The sequence below is a fragment of the Ceratotherium simum genome, chromosome X (genome assembly GCF_057802395.1).
Source record: "Ceratotherium simum simum isolate JZ-2026a chromosome X, ASM5780239v1, whole genome shotgun sequence".
NCBI classification, from domain to species: domain Eukaryota; kingdom Metazoa; phylum Chordata; class Mammalia; order Perissodactyla; family Rhinocerotidae; genus Ceratotherium; species Ceratotherium simum.
This window is the reverse complement of record NC_141940.1, coordinates 44,773,089-44,799,670: the sequence shown is the minus strand read 5'-3', so window position 1 is coordinate 44,799,670 and position 26,582 is coordinate 44,773,089. Positions and strand designations below refer to the sequence as shown.

Sequence of the window (26,582 nt, the reverse complement as noted above, 5' to 3'; positions counted from 1 at the left end):
CATCTCAGTTTCCAGAACTGTGAGAAATAAATTTCTGTCATTTAACCCACCAGTCTGTGATATTTTGTTATAGCACCCTGAGCAAAGACAGAGCCCTTAGCATATTAATCAGTTATTATGAACACCTGGTCTCATAAATCCAAAATCTCTGTCATATATGAGTTTGATTCTGATGCTTGCCTTGTCTCATCAGACTGTTTTTTCTTTTTAGCCTGTCTTATAAATTTTGTTGAAAGCTGATAAAATGAACTGAGGTAAATAGGCCGTTAGCATGAGATTTTATGTTTATTTGGCTAGGAATTAAGCTGTTTACTGTTTGTTGTAGTAGTAGCGTCATTCACTAAAATTTCTTCTACCATCCTTGTTTTTGTCTACCCCCTCTTATCTTTAGATTTCCCTAAAGCCTGCTTCTTAAATAGGGTCTGAGGCTTGCAGTTCTTTCAGCTGTAACACCCTGTTATTACACAGGAGTCCTGTTAATGTGATGGTAAGGTGTGGGGGCAGGGGAGGCATTCTATAATCCTTTGATTTGGTATCAGTCTTTTATTGAGCTTGTGTCCCTGGGCTGTGACCTTCACAAGTGTTTCTGATTATCATTCCCCCTTATGTGAAAGAAGAAGGTAGAGGGTGCTGGAATTGGGTACTTCCCCACTCCCAGGTTGTTTAGGCTCTGATAAACAAAAGTTAGGCTCTGGAAAAATAGTTTCTCTTGAGAGCAGGCCTTTTTAAAGATTTTATTTATTTATTTTTCCCCCAAAGCCCCAGTAGATAGTTGTATGTCATAGTTGCACATCCTTCTAGTTGCTGTATGTGGGACGCGGCCTCAGCATGGCCGGAGAAGCAGTGTGTTGGTGCTCGCCTGGGATCCAAACCCGGGCCGCCAGCAGCGGAGGGCGCGCACTTAACCGCTAAGCCACGGGGCCGGCCCGAGAGCAGGCCTTTTTAAAGTGAACAGAGCATCTGGATATATTTCCAAATGGTTACTTTCACCTCCTCCCTGCTAGAAGCAGGAGAGGATTTTTCTCTGATTTTCACCCCGAGAACCTGGTGGGGCTCCTGGAGATAAAACTCATGAAAATGTGTGGTCCCTATAAGGCTGAGCCCCCCCAAATTTTTATCTCTCAAGCTAATCCACAGTCTCCAGCAATTAGTCAATTATTCTTTTTTTTTATTATAGAAATCAAACTAAATAAAGGTTCTCAAAACTCAAAATGTAAGACAGTATTTACAAAGCATTTTCTAAATTGTAAAGTGTTATAGAAATGTTAATTATTATTGTTACCGTCTTGTCATTGATCCTCCCAAAAAAGTGCTGCTAAAAGGTTATTGTCTATTTCCCTGTCAGTCTCCCAGAGATCAAATTGATCCTTTTAAAATTGTGTGTCATATAATAGAACGTCTTGCCCTGAGTAGTAAGCTTGAGGGTATCACAGGAAGTAATGCTCCTGTATAAAATATATCTCAGAACATATGACTGACTTGATTGCAGAGAACACAAATTATTGCACAAGTACCTAAAATAAATACATTGCATGGACTCAGGATGGGGAGCAAATGCATGAACTTCAGGAAATCTTTGCGATCATTTTAATAAGTGAAGCAATTTCATTTGCATTCTCTATTTTACAATCCAGTTAACAGTTATTGATATCCTAGAACCTAGTCTTCTTTTCTAGCTTTATTTAGACATAGTTGACATATAACGTTGTGTAAGTTTAAGGTGTATAACATGTTGATTTGATACATTTGTATATTGCAATATGATTACCACCATAGCATTAGCTACCACCTCCATCCTGTCACATAATTATATTTCTTTTTTGTGGAGAGAACATTTAAGATCTAGTCTCTCAACAAGTTTCAAGTATATAATACAGTATTATTAGCTACAATCACCATGCTGTACATTAGATCCCCAGAACTTGTCAATCTTATAACTGGAAGTTTGTACCCTTTGACCAGTATCACCCCATTTCGCCCAGCCCCCACCCCTGGCAACCACCACTCTACTCTCTGTTTCTATGAGTTTGGCTTTTTTAGATTCCCCAATAAGTGATATCATAGAGTATTTGCCTTTCTCTATCTGACTTATTTCACTTAAGCATAATGCCCTCAACGTTCATCCAAGTTGTTGCAATGGCAGGAGTTCCTTCTTTTTCATGGCTGAATAATATTCCATTGTGTACATATACCCACATCTTCTTTATTCATTCATCTGTTGATCGACACTTAGGTTGTCTCCATATCTTGGCTATTGTGTGTCTCCATATCTTGGCTATTGTGAATAATGTTGCAATGAATGTGGGAGTTCAGATATCTCTTCAAGATCTTGATTTCAATTCCTTTGGATATATATCCAGAAGTGGGACTGCTGGGTGATATGGCAGTTCTATCTTAAATTTTTGGAGGAAGCTCCAATTGTTTTCCATAGTGGCTGCACCAATTTACATTCCCATCAACAGTGCACAAGAGTTCCCTTTTCTCCACATCCTTGCCAACACTTGTTATCCCAGAGCTTACCACATAAGGATGTATGTCCTTTTACCCACATAAGGATGCAAAGAATTTCCATCAGTCCACTTTACCTGTCAGAGCAGAAAATTGTGGGGTCAGAATTAGGGTTGTAGGCCCATGGTAACACTGAGCTTTCTGGATTTGAGGACCACTAATGGGAAAATGAAGGCAAATGGGACTTGGAATTACTCTTTAAGTGCTCCTACCAGGCTCTATCAGTAGCTGCTAATCCCAGTAAGCTAGATATCTATAGCACACTCTCCCCAACAACAAAATACACCTTCTTCTCAAGTTCACATGGAACATTTTCCAGGACTATGTATTAACCACAAAACAAGTCCCAATAAATTTTTGAAAAATTGAAATCATACAAAGTATATCCTCTGATGACAAATGAAACCAGAAATCAGTAACAGAATTAAATCTGGAAAATTCCAAATATGTGGAAATTAAACATAACTCCTAGGAAACCAATGAGTCAAAATAGAAATCACAAAGGAAATTAGAAAATACTTTGAGGGCCGGCCCCGTGGCTTAGCGGTTAAGTGTGCGCGCTCTGCTACTGGCGGCCCGGGTTCGGATCCCGGGCGCGCACCGACGCACCGCTTCTCCGGCTGCGTCCCACATACAGCAACAACTATCTACTGGGGCTCTGGGGAGAAAATAAATAAATAAATAAATAAATAAATAAATAAATAAATAAATAAATAAAATTATAAGAAAATACTTTGAGATGAATGAAAACAAAAGCACAACATACCAAAACTTACAGGACACAGTGAAAGCAGTGTCCTGTAAGAGGGAAATTTATAGCTGTAAACACCTACATTAAAAAAGAAGAAAAATCTCAAATCAATAAGTACCTTTCCTCCATAAGAATCTACAAAAATAAAAGTGAATTAAATCTAAAGCAAGCACAAAGCAGAGAAAAAAGATTTAGGTGGAGATAAACAAAATAGAGAATAGAAAACCAACAGAGAGAATCTACAAAACCAAAAGTTTGTTGTTTGAAAAGATCAACAACATTGACAACACTTTACCAAGACTGAATGAGTAAAAAAGAGAGAAGACTCAAATAACTACATTCAAGAATGAAAAAGCACATTACATCTGACCTTACAAAAATATAAAGAATTATATAGGAATACTATAAACAATTATATGTCAGCAAATTAGATAACCTAGATGAAATGAACAAATACCTAGACATACACAAACTACCAAAACTGACTCAAAAAGTAAGAAAAAATCTGAATAGACCTGCCTTAGTCTGTTTGGGCAAAAATACCATAGACCAGGTGGCTTACACAACAAACATTTATTTTGCACAGTTCTGGAGCCTAGGAAGTCTAAGATCAAGGTGTTGGCAGATTTGGTGTCTGGTGAGCATCCACTCCCTAGTCCACAGACAGCTCTAACTGTGTCCTCACATGGTGGAAGGGACAAGAGAGCTCTCTGGGTCTATCTTGTAAAGTTACTAATCCCATTCATGGAGCTCTGCCTTTATGACTTAATCACCTCCAAAAGGCCCCACTTCCAAATACCATCACATTGGGGGATTAGGTTTCAACACGTGAACTTTGGGGGGGGACACAAACATTCAGTCTATGGGAAGTAACAAGTAAATAACAAGCTTACAACAAGTAAAGAAATTAGTCATCAAAAACCTCCCAAAAAAGAAAAGCGCAGGACCATATGGATTCATTGGTGAATTCTACCAAACATTTAAAGAATACCAATCCTTCTCAAACTCTTTCAAAAAATAGAAGAGAAGGGAACACTTCCTAACTCCTTCTATGGGGCCAGTGGCAGAGCCAGACAAAGACATTTCAAGAAAAGATGATAGATCAAAATCCCTTAAGAATATACATGCAAAAATTCTCAACAAAATACTATAAACTGAATCCAGCAGCATATAAAAATGTTATATGCCATGACCAAATGGGATTTATCTCATAAATGGAAGGGTGGTCAATTTACAAAAATCAATGTGACCAATATGGTGACATAGGTCATTCGTGACTATGCTCCCCTTCACAAGAAGAACAACAACTATCCACGGACAAAACACCACTGTGAAAATCCTAGAACTCAGAGGTGAGGCTGAAGCACCCCCCCTGGCACCACTGAGACCTAGAGGGACCACATTAGAAGGGTAAGGAGCGGATACATGATGACAGCATTGCCCGTCCCCTAGGCCAGCACAGCACTAAAACAAAGGGGCTCCCCTGAGCCTATAGCTCATCAAGTGGGAAAAGAGAGCCCAGGGTGGACATCCAGCTCCCCCAGCATTGTGGGTCATTTCTTGGGTGTCCCACTCTGATCTCATCTCATGGGGATTATGGGGAAGTCTTCAAAGCTTGACCACTGGGAATCAGGTTGTGACAGAGAAGGGGGAGGGGCTTGTATCAATCAGCACTCCGATCTTGGCAGATCAAATTCCTACTCACAATGACCAAGTAGTACTCCCAACTAGCAGCTTTGCTCATCTACAGAGCCAAGACAGTGGCACAGTCTGACCAGGGAACTTGGCAGGGTGCAGTTGTGCCTGATTTGAGACCTCAAACAAAGACCCTTGCTGGCCCTGGAGACTGGTCTGCCTCTCCACCCAAGCATGGGAGCTAAGTCATGATCTCACCACTGCTGAGTGTAGCTCTTGGCCCTGCCTGACCAGAAAGCCTGGCTGAAACACCTTGGTAGCTGCCTAGCACTGCAACACTCAAGTGGGGAGCCTGGCAAGCAGAGCTGATCATCCCCAGACCAAAGCCAGTGGCCCCAACAGGTCAGTGAACTTGGGGCGAGGGTCAGCTTGAGTGAAGACCACAAAGAGCCTTGCTGGACTTGGATCCAGTTCTCCTACGCCACCCAGGCAGGGGAGCCAATTCATAGTCCCTCCCATTGCTGAGTGTAACTGCTGGCCCCACCCAACCAGGAAGCTTGGCCTGGCCATGTGGAAAACTGCTTGGCCCAGCAGCACTTGAGCAGAGAGCCTGGCCAGTGGCTCTACCTATCTGCAGAGACAAGTTGGCAACTCTGTCTGGCCAGAGAGTTTGCTGCACAGGTCTGCCTGATTAGCTCCCCAAACAAGAGTCCTGCCAGCCTTGCGGCATGCTCTGCAGTCCCCCTCCCACCCCAGGAAGGAAGCTAATTTGTAACGCTGCCCACTGCTGAATACAACCTACAAGTGAAATAAGTCAGACAGAGAAAGACAATTACCATATGATCTCTTACATGTGGAATCTAAAAAAAAAAAAACAAATAAACCCCAAACTTATAGAAAAACAGATCAGATTTGTGGTTACCAGAGGCAGAGGGTAGGCAATGGGGTAATTGGATGAAGATAATCAAAAGGTACAAACTTCCAGTTATAAGATAAATAAATACTGGGATGTAATGAAAGTTGCTAAGAGAGTAAATCCTAAAAGTTCTCATCACAAGGAAAGAAAACATTTTTTTGTATCTATATGAGATAATGGATGTTAACTAAAGTTATTGTGGTAACCATTTCACAATATATGTAAATAAAGTCATTATCCTATACACCTTAAACTTATACAGTGCTGTATGTCAATTATATCTCAATAAAACTGAAAGAAAAAGGATCAATGTAATACATCATATTAACCAAACGAAGGGAAAAACTCATGATCATCTTAACAGATGTAGAAAAAGCATTTAACAAATCCAGCACCATTTTATGATAAAAACACTCAACAAACTAGGAATAGAAGGGAACTTCCCCAACATGATAAAGGGCATGTATGAAAAACCCACAGCTAACATCATACTTAATGTGAAAGACTGAAAGCCTTCCCCTTAAGATAAGGAACAAACAAGGATGTTCACTTTTGCCCCCTCTATTCAACATTGTATTGGAAGTTCCAGCCAGAGGAATTAAGCAAGAAAAAGGAAGAAAGAAGGGCATCCACAGTGAAATAAAACTATCTCTATTTGCAGATGACATAACCTCACAGAGAAAACCCTGAAGAATCCACCAAAAAAACTATAAGATCTAATAAAAAAGTTCAGTAAAGTTCAAGGTCAACATACAAAAATTCAGTGACATTTCTATACACTAACAATGAACAATGTGAAAAGAAAACTAAGACGACAATTCCTTGGGCCGGCCCCGTGGCTTAGTGGTTAAGTGCACGCGCTCTGCTACTGGCGGCCTGGGTTTGGATCCCGGGCACACACCGATGCACTGCTTCTCCGGCCATGCTGAGGCCACGTCCCACATACAGCAACTAGAAGGATGTGCAACTATGACATACAACTATCTACTGGGGCTTTGGGGGGAAAAAAAAAGGAGGAGGATTGGCAATAGATGTTAGCTCAGAACCGGTCTTCCTCAGTGAAAAAAAAAAAAAGATGACAATTCCATTTACAATAGAATCAAAAAGAATAAAATACTTAAGAATAAATTTAACCAAGGAGGCAAAATTCTTGTATACTAAAAACTACAAAACATTGCTGAAAGAAATTAAAGAATACCTAAATAAATGTTAAGACATTCTGTGTTCATAGATTTGAAACATTTAGTATTAAGATGGCCACCCTCCCCAAATTGATCTGCAGATTTAATGCAATTTCTTTCAAAATTCCAACTAACATTTTTGCAGAATTGGGCAAGCTGATCCTAAAATTCATATGAAATTGCAAGGAACTCTGAATAGCCAAAAACATCTTGAAAAAGAAAAACAAACTTGGAGGACTAAAATTTTCCAATTTAAAAACTTTCTACAAAGATACAATAATCAAAGCAGTGTGGTACTGGCATAAGGCTAGACATATAAATCAAAGGAATAGAATTGAAAGTTAAAAAATAAGACTATGTATTTATCGTCAAATAGTTTTTGAGAAGGGTACCAAGACTGTTCAGTAGGAAGAGAATAGTCTTTTCAACTAATGGTGTTGTGATATCTGGATATCAACACGGGAAATAATGAATTTTGACTTCTACATTATAACATATACAAAAACTATCTCAATTGCAGGATACAAAATCAATATACAAAAATCAGTTGAGTTTCTATACACTAACAATGAACTATCGGAAAGAGAAATTAAGACAATAATTCCATTTACAATTGCATCCACAACAATAAAATACTGGGGCCGGCCCGGGGGCACAAGCGGTTAGGCGTGTGCAGGCTCCGCTGCAGCGGCCCGGGATTCACCGGTTCGGATCCCAGGCGCGCACCAACGCACCACTTGTCAAGCCATGCTGTGGCAGCATCCCATATAAAGTGGAGGAGGGTGGGCATGGATGTTAGCCCAGGGCCAGTCTACCTCAGCAAAAAAAAAAAAGAGGAGGATTGGCAGATGTTAGCTCAGGGCCGATCTTCCTCACAAAACAAAAAAAAAAGAAAAACAATAAAATACGTAGGAAGAAATTTAACCAACAAGATGAAAGATCTGTATACCAAAAATTATTAAACACTAATGAAAGAAACTGAAGGACACAAATAATTGGAATGATATTCCATGTTCATGGATTGATAGAATTAATATTGTTAAAATGTCCATACTACCCAAAGCAATCTACAGTTTCAATAAAATCTCTATCAAAATTTCAATGGCATTTTTCAAAAAAATAGGAAAAACAATCCTAAAATTCATATGGAACCACTAAAGAACCCAAATAGCCAAAGCAATCTTGTGAAGGAAGAACAAAAGTGAAGGCATCAAGCCTCCTGATTTTAAACTATATTACAATGTTGTATTAATCAAAACAATATGGTACTGACATAAGAGCAGACACATAGATTAATAAAACCAGAATAGAGAACCCAGAAATAAACCCATGCATATCTGGGCCATTAATTTTTGATAAATAAGCCAAGAATACACAAATGGAAAAGGATAGTCTCTTCAATAAAAGGTGTTGAGGAAACTAGATATCCACCTGCAGAAGAATGTAACTGGACCCTTATCTTACACAACACAGAAAAATCAATTCAAAATAGATTAAAGACTTGAATGTAACACCTGAAACTGAAAAATTCCGGGAAGAAAACATAGGGGGTAAGCTCCTTGACATTGGTCTTAGCAATAATTTTTTGGATTTGATACCAAAAGCAAAGGCAACAAAAGCAAAAATAAAAAAAGTGGAACTACATCAAACTAAAAACCTTCTGCACAGCAAAAGAAATAATCAACAAAATGAAAAGGCAACCTATGGAATAAGAGAAAATATTTGCAAACCACGTGTCAGATAACGGGATAATATCCAAAATATCAAGGAACTTACAGTACTCAATAGAAAAAAAACTCAATTAACAAAATGGGCAAAGGACCTGAATGGACATTTTTCCAAAGAAGACATAAAAATGGTCAACAGGTACACGAAAAGGTGCTCAACATCACTAACCATTAAGGAAATGCAAATCAAAACCACAATGAGATATCACCTCACACTTGTTGGGATATCTATTATCTAAAGACAAGAGATAAGAAACGTCAGTAAGGATGTGGAAGAAAGAAAACTCTTATACAATGTTGGTAGGAATAGGTACAGCCATTTTGGAAAACAGAATGGAGGTTTCTCAAGAAATTAAAAATAGTACTACCATATGATCCAGCAATCTCACTTCTGAGTATATATCCAAATGAAACAAATTCTCGAAGAGATATCTGTACTCCTATGTTCACTGCAGCATTATTCACAGTAGCCAAGGTATGGAAACAAACTAAATGTCCACTGATGTATGAATTGAGAACAAAAATGTGGCGCATATATATATATATATATATATATATATATATAATGGAATATTATTCAGCTTTGAAAAAAAGGAAATCCTGCCATTTGTGACAACATGGATGAACCTGGAGGACACTATGCTAAGTGAAATAAGCCAGAGAAAGAGACAAATACTACATGTTATCACTTACATGTGGAATCTAAAAAAAAAAAAAAAAATTCAAACAGAAACAGAGAGTAGAATGGTGGTTGCCAGGGGCTGGGTGGGGGGGGGATAAAATAGGGAGAGTCTGGTAAAAGGTACAAATTTTCAGTTATAAGATGAATAAAGTGTGAGGATCTAATGTAAAACATGGTGACTACAACTGATAATACTGTATTGTATAATCGAAATTCGCTAAAAGAATAGAACTTAAGTATTCTCACCAAAAAAAAAATGTAAATAGGTGATGGATGTGTTATTTAACTCAACGGTGGGAATTCTTTCACTGTGTATTCATTTATTAAATCACCACATTGTACACTTTCAATATATTACAATTTGTCAGTTATACCTTAATAAAAAGGTACCTGAAAAAAAGTGGACAACCCACATACACCTTTCCCAAAACTTAACTCAAAATGGATCATAAACCTACATGTAAAATGCAAAACTATAAAACTCCTAGAAGATGACATAGGAGAAAACCTAGAGGACCTTGGGTATGGCTATGAGTTTTCAAATACAGTGCCAAAGGCATGATCCATGAAAGAAATAATGGATAAGCTAAACTTCATTAAAATTAAAAACTTTTGCTCTGTGAAAAACAATGTCAAGAGAATGCAAAGATAAGCCACTGACTGGGAGGAAATCTTTGCAAAAGAGGTCCTGGTTCAAGATGGCAATGTAGGCGGATTCTGAACTCAACTCCTCCCATGGACACACCCAATCTACAGCTACGTATGTAACAATTTCCTCTGAAAGAAACCCAGAAACTAGCTGAGTGACTCCTACACATCGGGTGAACAAGAAAAAACCCACATCAAAATGGGTACGAGAGGCTGAGATACAATCTTGCCATAAACCCCACCCCCAGTGTGACAAACCACCATCAGGAGGGAACTTACAACTTTGAACTTCTCCATGAAAAGCAATGAATTTGAATCCCACATCTGGCACCCCAACTTTTAAGACCTTCGCCTTAGAGATGAGCCCCCAAAACACTCAGCTTTTGTCAACGAATAAAAGGCATAAACTTCAAGAGAAGCAAAAAATTTATTTGGGGTCTCAGAATTGCAGTTCAGGGAGCACAGATTCAGACAGAAACCCAAATAGTGTCCTGCCAGGGAGTAAAAGTCAGGAGCTTCTAAAGGCAAAGAAGGGAGGTTGTATAACAAAGAATTTTAACTGGAGTTGAAGGCAGAGAGCTAGTCTTGGCTAAACAGTGATTTATCTAAACATTGATTCTATCTTCAGAAAGCCCATAATCCTCAGTCTTTGATCAGGATGTCCATTCTCCTGCTGACTTCTCAAACAATTGCTTGTAAAACAATTGCAATTTTGGCCCAGTCCAAAGTTCAAGACAGCAAAGCAGTTTCTCTGGAAAAGCAACTCCAACTCCATTTTAAAATGCCTCCACTATAATCAATTTTGACATTTTCCCCTTTTGATCGAGATCTTTCTTTGAAAGCATCGCTGATGAACCATTTGAAAGCACTGCTGTTCGACTATTGGAAAGCATTGCTGATCAGCCATCAAAGCATCGTTGATCCCTCGTTGCCAGGGAGGTGCATTCTCAGTATGTCATGTCCCACATAAGAGAAAATGGTTTCCTGAGGAGCCTTAGGCCACATTTGAGCAACAAGACTGCCAGAGCAGAGAAAAGCCTTACTGTCAAGTTCCTTTACGAATAAACATTGTAGTTCCTCAAAGTTTCTCAGGTGAAGGCTCATAAGCCTTAGTAATCATTTCAAAGTGCTGAGTGACCATTATCTGAGTGGTGTTTTTATAACATCGAGCTATACATAAGAGACAAAGTTTTACAACAGTGAGAATTCCTATAATAATAAACAAAACGCTAAGTCCAAATTGGAGAATAGGTCTGAACCAGGAGGCAATTCATGAGGGTAGCCAGCTAAAGAGATCAAAGAACTATGAAATGTCAGTGGGCACTGCATTTAACCATTAGGCCTGTGCTCAGATTTGATCTAGTTCATGTTTTACTTTACCAGAGGTGTTTACCCAAGTACAACAAGAGGTGTTTATCACAAAACAAACCCCATTTTGTTCAGCTAGGAGGTAATCAAGAGCAATTCTATTGTCTAATATAAGTCGTGCAAGGGTATCCAAAGATTTATCTTTGGCAGTTATTGCTTTAGTGGCAGATTTAGCAATATTCTCCAGGGTTTTAGATAAATTTCTGATCATATATTCATTCATGGCAGTGTCTACCCAAGGAAAAAGTGTTTTTCCAAAAATGGGGTTGATACCACCAGGCATTAAACACTCTTGACTATGCATGCAACTAGTTTCACATTTTAGTCTGTGAAGTAGATTCAAAGGTGATGCCCTATGCCAAGCTTCTGATTGATCATATAACAAAATAGGTGTAACCAATAATCCAATTGCATAATGACCTTTAGTTTGATAGGGATTTAAATAGTGTGTTCCCCATAGGTCTTTCTGCCAAGTACAAGTGAAAATAAACCCTAAGGGAGCACAAATCATGGAGTCATTATAATGAGATTGACTAAATCAAAGATTTGATCGGTTACGAAAGGAGTTCTAGACACTTAGCACAAGGAATTAGGAAAGTAATGGCAGAGAGATTGGTAATTAAATGTACTAAAGGATCTCTAGATTCACGTATAGGATGAGGCTTCTGATGACAAATCCAATAGTCAGAAAGATTTCCCCCATTTGTAATAGATTGGGAGATGCAGATAACAGTATTGTCTTTCCAAGAAAGAGAGGGAGAAAAGAAAGGTAAGAAGCAAGAGCAAGTAAAAGGTATACAGGCCCGGTCTGACCATCTGGGGGAAAGCTGTCTGTCTCAGATGTCAGTTGCTTCTCTTCCTAGTCAATTTGATTTGGAGGTCTCCAACCTCCATACAGGACCAAACGTCAGGTGGAGCCTTCTTTAGCTGTGAGAGGTATCTCCAAGGTTAAACGCATTCTAGTTCTGCAGCAGCATCAGTGGTTAGGAGCACTTGGTAAGGTAATTTCCAATGAGGTTGGAGGGCTGTCTTCCCCTGATGATGCTTCCAGAATACCCAGTCACCAGGCTCTAGACTGTGATCAGCAGGATCTTTTAAATTGGAATCCAAGAAAGCTTCCCTAACCTGTTATGATAGGCTTGAGTATCAGACATTAGAGACTTACAGTAGCTGTCATACTAGTGTAAGACTAGAATCTAATATCTACAAAGGTGTGAATGTAATTTTTCTCTCTACAATTACCCTCAAAAATTTTTTTTCCCAGAAGATAATTGCAGTAAAGGTAATTTGTTTATATTAAAAACTTGGCCTGATTAAATGAAAATAAGAGCACTCACTGAGAGTTTCTGAGTTCTGGAGGAATCAAGGAGGGAGAAAAAGTAAATGTTTCATCTTTATTCACAAAGGTATAATTTACCAAATTATTGATAGCTTAAGAGGAAAGATTTCTTTAAATCTTGAAAAACAAAATATTAGAGCATCCTCCTCAGTTCATGCAGTCCCATGGAATTCATATTTGTTCTTGACCTTTTGTTAGCAGTTTTATGAAGCCATCAGCCTCTCCATTAGAATTCTGTAATTTCTTACCCAGTTCAGTATTATGATCTGAAATTTTATCAGAATCCTATATTCTAGAGTGTCAGAGTCCTTTCCATGGATCTCTCTGAAGAGGAAACATATTTGCAAAAGCATCAGAGTAAAATAATAACTATCTTTAAATGACAAAAGACTTAAAGTGGCATGATTAAAGATCTCATTACAATGCAATTGACAAGAAAAATTGGTAATTTCTGTGACATATAACATTTTAAGGTAATAGCTAGAATTATGACTGATAACATTATACCAGGACATATAAGAATTTTAGAAATTTTATATAATTTTTATTAATAACATTCACCCACACAATATGACATAAGGTTTATCATTTATTTGACAACGCTTCCCATTCAATTTAACATACCAAATAAGCCTAATTATTTTAATATCTCCCTTTTTATAGGATGAGAGAACAAATTCTTTGAGAAGTCCCAGAGGCCCACTGGAAATTCTCAAAGTAACCTTCAGGTCACAAAAAAAGAAGATTTTATTTAGGATTTGAATTTTGTGAAGTTTGTCAAAAATATCAAAAAATTTTAAAACACTTGGTCAAATAGGATCATAAGTCACTGTGAAACAATGCATAGTTATCCATTTAACCAAAGTGACACTGGAAGATGTTAACAGCAAACATAGAGAGTTAAACAGTTTAAAAAGAAAAAACTTAGCTCTCTTAATAGAGACTTCAGCTTTCTGAACATAGGAAATTATTTTGACAAAACACAGAATTTCTGCCTTTTAGGTAGGTTTACTCAAAGGTAAAGAAAAACATTTCATAATCTCTTTATCAAGAGCAGACTAAAAGTCCAAGAAAACTCCTTTTAAGAGAGAGAAAACAAAACTCTAATTTTGCACCAGCTTGCTTTTGGTATTAAAATTCATTTACTTAATTAAATTCATTTCAATCTTAGCCAACTTGACCATGCACAAAAGTCTTTTCTCAGGGTTCCTCTTCCACAAACCTTCTATAACCTACTTTTTTAGATTCAAGATTTGTCCCATGCCTTCTCTCCTTCCTAGCCTCTCCTTAGGACAAAAATTACTTTCCTCTTTTCCATAACCAGTTGTACTTTAGGAAAAATTTACTTTCTTAACAAAACAAACAAAAATATCTCCATTATTTATACCTTCTTTACTGAAAACATACATCTTATTTTCCTTGTAAGGTTTCCTTTTCTAGATTTAAGGAAATCTTTTCTCTTAAGTTATCAATAATTTGGTAAATTATACCCTTCTGAATAAAGATGAAACATTTACTTTTTCTCCCTCCCTGATTCCTCCAGAACTCAGAAACTCTCAGTGAGTATTCTTATTTTCATTTAATCAGGCCAAGTTTCTAATATAAAGATGTTTCCCTTATTAATTTTTACTAGCTTTGATCACATATATTAATTAGAATCCTTAGCTTTTAGAAACTTTAATTTTTAGTAAAAACTAAGAAGTAAGCAATTATAAACTGTCTTTGACATTACCATTCTGTGGACTGGCAGACTTATAAATATTTTCTAGAAATGTGCTTTCTCATAGAAAATTTCTCAGCATGATACAAAACATGTTCATTAATAAACCCAAATATTCTAAAATTTTTATGTAGTAAGAAGCCAAAAGTAGATAAACCTATACTTAGTAATTAATGTCTAATATTTTATCTTATTAGGAAATGATCAAGATACTCAACAAATTTCTATCATTTAACTTAAGTTAGCAAACCTCTAAGGTTTCAAGTTACCAAAATGATTTTGGAAGCTATTTTTTAAATGCACATACCATAACACATAATTACTGTTAAAAAGTTCACCCCCAAACTTTTTATCTTACTTCCATCTGTTTAGTTTACTTGTTCCCAATAGCTATGTTTAGAGTATCTACAAAGACTTCTTGAGACATTATTAGACAAAGTCAGCCATGAATTTTTTGTTGTTGTCAAGTTTTGTAACAGAGATAACATGAATTTGTTTAACTTTTTGTAAACCTAGGTAGAACAAAAAATTTATATTCAATGCTGATAACTCTAAAGACATGCTTATTTTAATAAACTCAACAAATTTAAATTAGGTTTAACACCCAATAGTTCCCTAGATCACATGATCTTGAAATTCATTTGGGCTAGTTTCTGCTATTTTTTTTTGTTTGTTTTTGGGAGTATATCAATTTATATAGCACTTGTTTTAAGTCAATTAAATGGAGCTCTCTTACAAACAAGTCTTGATAATACCATCTGGAGGTAGAAAAACATTACATATTTATAACATACATATATAGACACATACATAAATATACAGGTAGATACAAAGATCTTATGGCGTCTGTTTTAAAATTTTCCTTAGATTTTTGGGCAAAGATGCTTCCATAGCAGTCTACATCTCCAAAACCTTCTTCTCCACTTTTTTCCCTTCAGTCTTAGGAATTAGAGATGGTCTAGATAACAGCTCCTGGAGAGGTTATAAGCTTTTTGAGATAAACTCGGGAGGTTAGTTGCTTATCAAAGGACAGGCATACCCATCCAACTACATTATCTTTAATTTGTTTCTTTCCCTCTGGGTACAAAGTTTTATTTTAGTTTAGTAGGGGGAAAAGCCTTAAAAAAATCCTATCAGGCTCTATCACCTTCTAATTTGTCAAAATTTCTGATAATAAGTTACCAAATCCTTTCAAATATCTTGTCAGGTTTTAGACAGGACAAACAGTAAATGTTACTGGCAATAATAAACAACTCCATTAATTTTAATTCTAGTTTTCCTTTGGCTGTTTAAGGGAATAACATAGCAGTTTACCAGAAAATCTCTCAGAGTCTCATTAACTCTGGGAGGGGCCCTCCTCAAAAGTAGATACGGGGGTGTTTGTAAAGGCATTAATTTAACGGACTTTTGTATAATCTTTTCTTTTAGGTATCTCTTGTATCTTAATTTTTTATTAGCTTTTTGCAATGAAACTTTCAATAAGGCTATTTTGGAATTTTGAAGACTTCGATTTTCAGTACACTTAAATGATCTTATCTAATTGGAATGTTCCTTCTAATTAACGTTCATCATAATTCCCCTGAGAGCTGGCAGCAGTTTGGTAGGACCCTAGCTGCAAACAGGGTGCGACCAGCATTTCTGACCATGTTCTGGGCCCCCAACCTGAAAGTTACCAAGCCAAGCTCTCAGGACACAAAGCAAGCTTAGTAAGATTTTGCTGTTCTCTATAAATATTTACGGCTTCCAGGACCATAGTTTTTAAGCAGGTGTGCCAGAAGGTGGCACACTTGATTCTTTAGAAATTAAAGATTGCATTCAATTTGTCTGGTCTGCAGTTCTCAAATCTAGTGTGCAAAAAGACAAGTTTTGGAAGCTCAAAAGAGCCCCAAAGTGGCCACTGTAATTTTAAATCATCTTTTGTATTATTGGTCAACCAGGACAAAAATTTACAAGAGGAAGGACCGTCGTTCTTAAATATAAACCCAGCTGGAGTTCCTAAGGGAAGAACTTCTCAGGATCTTTTAGAAGATAAAATTCTCATGTTAACTTACAAAGAGACAGGAGACACCAGTTGCAAGCCCCAGGTTGTTACCTGCACTTCTGACCCACTGCCTACAGCCATTTGGACAAATGACACAAAAGAGAATTTGAGCACTCACCAGATACAGAATGAACACTTAGACAGCAGCAGCCATAGTTGGCTCAGAGAAACCCTTCCAGTCGGCAATAGCTGTGAGCTGCCAAAAGGTGGCCAAACAGGAAAACTCTTGCAGATGGCAAAAGCCGTGAATCAGCTTGGAAACAATTGTCTCCTAGGGTGTTGACATTCTAAAGACATGGTGAAATTTACAACTTCAAAGGATAGAGAGAAAAATGCAAGTTGAGAGAGGTCTGAATTGGCCTCAGTGAGTTTAGAATTAACTACTGAGCAGGTAGTCAGTGCTCTAATCTCAACACTAATTTCATGCATATGTGAAGCTCAGGGATACAAAGGTTAAAGAAACCAATATTTACATATGAATGTAACTAAAGAAGCAAGGAAAGGGAATGGGTGTTTATGGTTTTTAACCCCATATATGCTGGGGTTAATGTAAGGGAACTGATATCAGCACTGGTTTCAATCCACCCTATTCTATGTTCATCCTCAATCTTGAAGAATTTGCGTATCATTCTCATCTAGCTACTTCCTGCTGAATGGGGGCGTCATAGGGACAAGAGGAGGAATGAAATTGTTGGGCTTGAAGCCGAGTAATGGGACTGGCCTGAAACCGTGTCTGGAGAAAGACTGTAGTATGGGGTTTTACAAGAGGTTGTAGTAACCTATCTTATAAATTTATGCATAAGTTGTGACAACAGTAGACACCACAACAGAGGCAAATATCAACAAAGATTACAGTAACTGGAATTATCACTAATTTTTTCCCCACCAGGTCATCCCTGAACCCCCAAACCAGGAAGCTCTGATGATGCCATCAGGTATTCAGGTATCTTTTGAGTGGCTTACAAAGCAATAGGCATACATAGCAAAAGATCATCATGGTGATCTTTCTTAAGTTTATATCAAGTTTTCTGGCTTTAGGAATAAGGGTGGTTTCAGTCCTCAATGATCCCAAATGAAAATAATGGAAAAAAACTGAAAATGTTGGTTTGGAGATTTGTAGCCAGATATTTCAGGAGACTAGAAGAATTCAGGATCTGGTCCAGTTTACAGGTAGAAAACAAAAACCTCAAAGACAATTAACAGAACTAGAATCTAATATCGACAAATGTGTTTTATAGTTTCTATTAAAACATAATTTTTCTCTCTAAAATCACCCTTATTTTTACCAAAGATTGTCAAATTAAGACTCACTGGTCCGCAAAATAAGTCTAGTTTTAATAAACTTGGCATAATTATTTACATAAGTACAGCAAGAATAGCAATTGATCGTATAGGCTCTTTTAAATCTACTTTGCTGGAACTTTTTAGAAGGAATCTCAGATTGAAATTTATAGGCCTCTCAAGACCAGGCCAAGCCAAGGACTTGTCATCAGACTCCACCTGCAATACCTACAGATTTGAGTGAATTCTTCTTAAGGTCCCCAAAATATCTTGGGGTTCTTTGCACCTGTCAGGGAAGTGATCTTTACTCACCTGGTAAGGTTGCTGGGAACCCTATAAGCAAGGTACTAGCCAATATTTCAAAGAGGCTTTATTTCACAAAGTCCAATATTTGTTCCTCAAAAGCTGTCTTGTCATATCTGAGTCTATGTATGTTTTTTACAAATGACATTCCAGTCAAAGCCTTGGTAATATAACCAATGTTTCCAATTGTGTCCTGCTGTAAGGAGATCAGATTCTTATTGAACTTATACAAATAACTACATTGCCATGAAAATAACATTCACTAGGAGTTTCCAAATTCTGGAGGCATCAGGTAAGGAGAAAAAGACGAATGTTTCAAATCTGCTTACAAAAGTATAATTTACTGAATTGTTATAAGTCATAGTTAGCTTAAGAGAAGAGAGAAAAAGGTTTCCTTAAATCTGAAAAAAACAAAACACTAAAAAGTTAGCAATATTTTAAATGAAAAGTCATAATTATAATCATCCTCATCAATTTATTCAGTCCCATGATATCAACTCTTGATTTTCTGTTAGGAGTTTCATGAGGCCATCAGTTTCTCCGTTACAGTTTTGTAACTTCTCACCCAGCTCAGTTTTATAATCTGAAAGTTTATCAGAAACCTGCATTCTAGAGCAAGAGTCAGAGTCCTTTTAGTGAATCTCTCTGAAGATGAAATACATCTGCAAAAACATCAGAGTAAAACAACAACTGTCTGTAAATAACACTCAAAAATGGTAACTGACAAAGAAACTTGGCTATTTCTCTGGACACACAACACTGAGATAATAACTAGAATTATGGCCGACAACCAGGACAAATTAGAATTTTAGGAATGTTATTGTAATTTTTAAAACACTTATATCTTGTCGCCAGCCCGGTGGTGTAGTGGTTAAGTTCACACGCTCTGCTTCGGTGGCCTGGGGTTTGCAGGTTCAGATCCCAGGCATGCACCTACACACCACTCATCGAGCCATGCTGTGGCAGGTGTCCCACATATAAAGTGAAGGAAGATGGGCACGGATGTTAGCTCAGGGCCAATCTTCCTCAGCAAAAAAGAGGAGGATTGGCAACAGATGTTAGCCCAGGGTTAATCTTCCTCACCAAAAAAAATAAATAAAATAAAAATAAACTATAAAAAAATAAAAAATTAATAAAACACTTATATCAATAACATTTACCCACATAATATCACAGGTCCCTATGAAACAATGCTTAGCTATCCATTTAACCATGGTCACAATTAAATATTTTCAGGCCAATGCAGAAAATTAAACAGCTGTAAGAAAAACCTTGGCCCCTATGATTAAAAGACCTGATAAAAACAATACAGGAAATTTATTATGATAAAACATAAAATCACTACCCTTCTGGTAGGATACTCAAAGAAAAAAAGTCTTTCATAATCTCTTTAGCAAGAGCAGACTAAAGTTCAAGAAAATTATTCTTTTAAGAAAGAAAACCAGGGGCCAGCCCCGTTGCTTAGTGGATAAGTGCGTGCGCTCCACTGCTGGTGGCCGGGGTTCGGATCCCAGGCGCGCACCGACACACTGCTTCTCGGGCCATGCTGAGGCCGCGTCCCACATACAGCAACTAGAAGGATGTGCAACTATGACGTACAACTATCTACTGGGGCTTTGGGGGAAAAATAAATAAATAAAAATTATAAAAAAAAAGAAAGAAAACCAAATTCTAATTTTCTATCAGCTTACTTTGACATTAAAACTCAGTTACTTAATTAGATTTACTTTAATCTTAGCCAACATGACCATACATAAAATTCTTTTTTCAGGGTTCCTCCTCCACAAACCTTCTATAACTTTTTTTTTTTTTTTTTACATTCAGAATTTGTCTCATGTCTTCTTTCTTTTCTCCTAGTACTTTAGGACAAATTTGCCTTTCTTAAAACAAAAATATTTTCATTCTTTATACCTTCTTTACTGAAAACATACACTTTACTTTCCTTTTATACAGACTTTTTAGAAATATGTGTTTTTTCACAGAAAAGTCCCTGCATGGTACAAAACATGTTTATTAATAAACCCAAGCATCCTTTAGTTTTTTTGAGATAAGAAACCAAAGGCAGACACATCTGTTTAACAAGCAATTTCTAATATTTTATCTTATGTGGAAAAGACCCAGATACTCAATAAATTTCAATCATTTAACCTAATTTAGCAAAACTCCAAAGTTTCAAGTTACCAAAAAGATTTTGGGAGCTGTTTTTCAAGCATATATACCATAAAACATAATTATCGTACCCAAAGACTCTTACCTATTTTCACTTATCTAAATCATTTGTTCCCAACAATTGTGTTTCAATTACTCTCAAAAACTTCATGTGACATTAAAGCAGTTCTGATTTTTCCAATTGCATATGCAAATACACCAGTTTGGGTAAACTGAAATTACCCCATTTTGGCCATTTTAAAGTGAGATCTCCTGTAGCACGTTTAATTAACATTGCCTGAAGGGTAGATTTATATGTTCTTACAATATCATGCAGGGGAAACGTTTCCCAGTGAGACTCAATGTTTACCCCCATAACATCATCTACAATACAACGAAGCAAAAGAGATGCAATCATTTTATATAAAGCCCATTTAAATGTACCAATTTTTACAAAATTTTATCTTAATTTTATCAATTTTTATATCTCTAATTAGAACTTCCACTAGGATTCCATCAACAAGTTTTGGTATTATAATACTGTGTAGGGGAAGCATTCCAAGCCAGACATATCATTCATTTCCAAAAAAACATTCAGGCAAAGTTGACATGACCTCTTTATATAATATTACCTTAAACACTTTAATCTTTGTAATCTTATTAATCTTAGTAGCCTGTTGCTGCAGACAATTGTTGGTCAGGTTTCTCATTGTGATTTCTGCCTTCTGGCTTTTTAAATTTTTTCAAACTGGGGTGAACAGAACAGGCCTGTCTGTGGTACTTTAATGTTGGGGGGCCAGTAGGTGCGTCCCTTTAGCCTGCCCAATCTTAGGCAGTGTTATATTAAAACCTTTGTTCTAACTTCATTCATATCTATTCTGTTTATCCCATGTTTCTTTTTAATAACTAGCTAAAGATTTCCATCCAGCTGGGATAAGTCTTGTGATTCTTCCCTTTCTGATTCCTCTTTGTTTTTCTCCCCTTTAATATTTGTTTTACCTTATTTAAAAGAAAAAAAAAACTCTTTAAAAATTTCCACCTTGTTGAGAAGAGTCCCTTTCCTTTTCTCTCAGGTTCTTCTTATTTTTTGTTAATGTTTTCATTAGCATCTGTAAAACCATGAAAGGAAGCCAAGAGCCCAAGTTTGATTAATTTCTTAAGACTAGTCATTGTATTTTCTTTTTAATTTGGTCTTTTCATAGGTACCAATAAAACAGCTGTTTATGATGAGAGCTCTCTAAAAAATTTTCCAACTTAAGGATCCATTGTTTGGCCATTTTCTCTCCAGAGTCTAAAGAATATTGTGGCCATGTAGTGTTACAAAAGAAAATCATCTTTTTCTTAGACATTGGCTTATAACTATAATCAGACCATCTATTCAGACCATCTATTCAGAATAAGCCACAATGGGCTCCCCTTGGGGACAGATGGTGCATTCCCCATTCCGATACACAGAGATGGACAGACACACAGACGCAAAGAAAAACCAGACAACAGCTAACCGGTTCCCAGATTCCAGCTACAAGCCCTACAACTATTCCTACTCGGTTGGGCACCCTATCACCCAGACAGTCCTTCCTCTCAGAGAGGGAGGACCCCAGATAGAGGGGGAAGGGAGTTTTTGGTTGTATACACCAAGGCAACTTACCTACTCCAGATTGAGCCTGTCAACTCACCAGAAGCAAAAACAAACAAATCTAGAGCCTGTTTCCTTGCCACAAGAAAAATGTGCCTAGGGCCAGTGGCACCAGATTAGACAGAAAATACCAGGGACAGTCCCTAGGGCAAATCACGCAGGCAGTTGATGGACTGCTTCCCAGGAAATCCCAGTCAGCTTGGGGCCACAGAGCCACAGGCAAGAAGCCTCCTGGCTGGCTCGCCAAATTATTACCAAACACAAACACAGGTTCCTTCACCTACCACACAAGAGAGGGCCAAAAAAAAACTGGAATGCCAGGCTTGTGGTAAGGAAATGGGTTTTATTTCAGGTGATGTCAGCCGGAAGACGAGAGTAAGCACTCAGATTTGTCTCCTCGAAAGATGGTAGGCAAGGAGTTATAAAGGTTGTGAGGAATGTGACTATGTGCAGGGAGACGGTTGGCAAGATAAGGGAATCTGCAGGTGAGTGTCCTTGGTTGTCTGCTTGCGTGATGGATGGTGGATTCCAGGACCAGGAAGCCGAGGAGTTGGGGTCTGGGAAACTTTAGTTTCTTGATATTCTTTGGACATCAGTTTCCCTGCAATAAACTTCAAGGACCTGTAATTAGCCAAGACTTCAGTGTGAAGTCACCTGGGTTTTAACAATTTGTAACTTCTACGTGTGTTGTGTGAGGTGGAGGTCAGTGCTCTAATCCCAACACTAGTTTCACGCATATGTGAGGCTCAGGGATACAAAGGTTAAAGAAACCAATATTTACATATAAATGTAACTAAAGAAGCAGGGAAAGGGGTTGGGGTGTTGTAAGAGGTTTGATGGATTCGATCGGAGAGGTAAAAAGGAACTTCCCAACCCAAACGAATGGACTGAGTGCACACTTTATTATATAGGGAAGGATAAAGGTGAAAGTCAGTGAATAGATATGGAGAATACAGGAAGTAGCTATATCCAAAGAAACATCAGACTGGGTACTTATCCAAATAAGTCAATAAAAAGAGGAAACAACATCAGATCAATTGAAAAAGAGAAACATCAGATCAATTGAAAGAGAAACATCAGACCACGTACTTACAACATCAACGCCCTTACACTGGGGAGAGTCCCTTTAACTGACACGGTTAGGCAGGAGTGCCAGTGGAAAGAGGTCCTGGGCAAGGCGTCCCCCCGACAGGCGAGACTCTTACCAGGCCCCAGTTTCCAGCAGTTTATATAGTATGAGTAATCTCCAGAGTAAACATTTGGTGTTCTCATGTACAAATGGTTATCAGTTGTGTATGTGCATTGAGCTCCTTGGTTATCGCTCTAGCCTGGCACGGATGGCCAGTCCGTCCCAGCTATGACACCCTGTAATCTTACAAATTACAACTATCTCTGTGGGAGAAGGGCCAGTTCCCACCACACAGAAAGACGCTTTATATTTCTTTGTGTGCTGGTGGCTGTAGGTTCATGGATCAGCCAAACATGGCTGTACTCATGTCAAGACAGGTCTTTTTGGTTTTAACCCCATATATGCTGGGGTTAATGTACAGTAACGGATATCAGGGCTGGTATCAAATGTGGTTTGCATCCACAAGATCCACAAAGCTATAGTGAACTGAGAAACAGTCTTAAAGGGCTCATGCACTTGAACTCACTCACCCTAGGGCCTAACACAGCCAACTGAATAGCACCCAGTCTTTCTGTCAAAGGAGCTTATTTGCTTGTCTTAAAGTTTCAGCCCACAGGTATCTGATTTAACAAACATCTAGGGGCCTACTAAAATACTCTGGAAAGACAGAGGCCAGTGGTCACCATCTTTGCGCCCTCTTGCCTCGCTCCAGCTCAACAGTATCTCCTGAAAAGGAGCTTGTGAACTCACCTGGTGCCCTGAGTTTTGTGGCTGTTGCCCAAAGGACACTTCTCGATCAACTGGTTCTGGTGACCAATGGGGCTTATGCTCATAGGTCCCACAGCCTGTAACAAATGGGAAAAGAGTTCTTAACCAGCTACCACTCCCAGGGCACAGCAGAGAGGCAAGAGACTGAGGTGCTCAATATTCTGTGAAAGAGGCCTCCTAGCTTATCTTCATTGCTGTGGCCTAAGGGGCAGACTTCTAATTAAACACACATCTAAGGTCTGACTGTAAACCTCTCCAGAGACCTCAGAAGGTGGGCACTATCTCTGCGTTCTCTCTGTCATGCTCCACGTCACCAGTATATCCCAGAAGGGAGCTTCTACGCACAGCCAGTGCCCCAGTTTTTGCATCTAGCACCCCAGTTTTGTTTTGTTTTGTTTGTGAGGAAGATCAGCCCTGAGCTAACATCCATGCCAATCCTTTTTTTTTTTTTTTTTTTTGCTGAGGAAGACCGGCCCTGAGCTAACATCTATTGCCAATCCTCCTCCTTTTTTTTGCCCCTTTTTCTCCCCAAAGCCCCAGTAGATAGTTGTATGTCATAGTTGCACATCCTTCTAGTTGTTGTATGTGGGATGCGGCCTCAGCATGGCCGGACAAGCGGTGCGTCGGTGCACACCCGGGATCCAAACCCAGGCCGCCAGTAGCGGAGCACGTGCACTTAAGTGCTAAGCCACAGGGCCGGCCCAGACACCCCAGTTTTTGTGGCTGCCACTCAGGGAATGTCATTGAGTCCCTGCTCTGGTGGTAAGCATGCATGCATTGGTCCCATGGGACTGTAACAAACAGAGACACAGTTCTTGGCTGACTACCACCCCCAGGGCACAGTGCTGAGACAACAGACTGAAACACACACCCCATCTTCCTGTGAACAAGGCCTATTTGCTTGTCTTGGAGCTTCTGCTTGAGGGACAGGCTACTGGTTTGGCACACATCCAGGGGCCTACTGAGATACTCTCTGGAGATGGAGGCTGGTGGGTGCCATCTTTGCACTCTCCCTCTGCCTCTCTCTGGGTTACTGGTATCTCCCAGGGGGGAGGTAGTGTACTCAGCTGGAGACTTAATTTTTGTGACCGTGGCCCAGGGGATGCCTCTTGATCATCCGGCTCTGGTGACCAGCAGGAATTGCACTAGCAGGTCATGCAGGACTGTAATGCACAGAGAACGAGGCCTTACTGGCTGCACCCCAGGGCACAGGGGAGGAGCAACAGACTGAGGTGTCCAGAATTTCTGTGAAGGAGGCCTATTAGCTTATCTTCATAGCTGCAGCCTGAGGGGCAGGCTTCTAATTTAAAACACATTTAAGCTGAATGTAATCCTCTCTAGAAACCTTGGAGGGTGGGAGCTATCAGGCTCTCCCTCTGCCTTGCTCCAGGTCACCAGTATCTCCTTAAAAGGAGTTTGTGCACATCTGGTGGCCCAGTTTTTGCAGCTGTTGCCCGGGGAGCACCCCTTGATCACCTGGCTCTGGTGGCCAGAGGGACTTATGTTTGTGGGTCCCACAGGACTGTAACAATCAGACAAAGAGTTCTTAACTGGCTATCCCACACTCCGGGACACAGGGAAGAGACAGCAGGCTGAAATACACTCCAGGTCTTTCTATGAAAGAAGCCTATTACCTTACCTTCACAGCTATGGCTTAAAAGGCAGGTTTCTAATTAAACACACATTTAAGGACTGACTATAATCCATTCTAGAGATCTGAGAAACCACTGAGTGCCATCTTTGTACTTTCCTTCCACCCCACACCAGGTCATTGCTATCTCTGAGAAAAGAGCTTGTGTACACATCTGATACCTCAGTTTTTGTAGTTGCCACCCAGGGGACACATCCCTTGATAGCCTAGCTCTGGTGGCCAGTGGGGCTTGTGTTCACAGGTTTGACAGGATGGTAGCAAAGAAGGAGTTTTTAACTGGCTATCACCACCAGTGCTCAGTGCAGATGGAACAGACAGAAATGCCAATCTCCCAATCTTCCCCTGAAAAGGGTGTATTTGCATACATTAAAAGCAGCTGCTTGAGGGTCTGGCTTCCAATCAGCCTGAATCTAGGTGCTGACTGAGCTCCTCCCCTTTGGGATACTGACTGGTTTGGGCACACCCTCAACTATTGGGAGCCACTAAGAATAAAGCAGGCTGCTTGAACAACTGCAAAGATTTGAGAGACAACAAAGAGCTAGGGCAGGGCTGAGCGATAAGATTCATCCCCTACATGAGACCACTCCTACAAGACTAAGAAAAGTGGCTGTTTTATCTAATGCATAGAAACCAACACAGAGACTGTCAAGGAAAATGAAGAAATAGAGGAATATGTTCCAAACAAAAGAATAAAATTAAACTTCAGAAAAAGACTTTAATGAAATGGACATAAATGATTTACCTTATAAACAATTCAAAACAGTCATAAAGATGCTCACCAAACTCAGGAAAAAAATGGATGAACATTCCAATGGATGAACTGAGAATTTCAACAGAGATAGAAAATATACAAAGGTACCAAATAGAAGTCACAGAGCTGAAGAATACAATAACTGAAATGAAAAATAAAATAGAGCGGTTCAACAGCAGGCTAGATGAAGTGGAAGAAAGAATCAGTGAACTCAATGACAGGGCAGTGGAACACATCCAATCAGAGCAGCCAAAAAAAAGAGAAAGAATGAATGAAAAAGAGTGAAGATAGCTTAAAGGACTTCTGGGACACCATCAAGTGGACAAACATTTGCATTATAAGGGTCCCAGAAGAAAACAGAAAGGAACAGAAAACCTATACGAAGAAATAAGGGCTGAA

The 26,582-nt window shown here is 38.7% G+C and overlaps 1 protein-coding gene across 12 annotated transcripts in view; it reads right to left on the bottom strand.

Annotated features, from left to right (window-relative positions):
* Window positions 1-1,200: 1,200 nt before the first annotated feature.
* LOC101407458 (uncharacterized) overlaps window positions 1,201-26,582 on the bottom strand; it is a 57,094-nt gene continuing 31,712 nt past the window's right edge. For 4 of the 12 annotated variants that reach the window (XR_015550719.1, XR_015550712.1, XR_015550720.1 and 1 more), the window contains 2 exons: window positions 23,764-23,858; window positions 10,457-13,079 (listed from right to left, as the gene is read on the bottom strand). Coding sequence is in view for 3 of the 12 variants with exons in the window: in XM_087427706.1 (XP_087283832.1) it covers window positions 22,328-22,495; window positions 23,764-23,858 (263 nt within the window). In the remaining 9 variants the exon portion in view is untranslated. The other 8 variants (XR_015550713.1, XM_087427706.1, XM_087427707.1 and 5 more) reach the window with 5 other exon arrangements.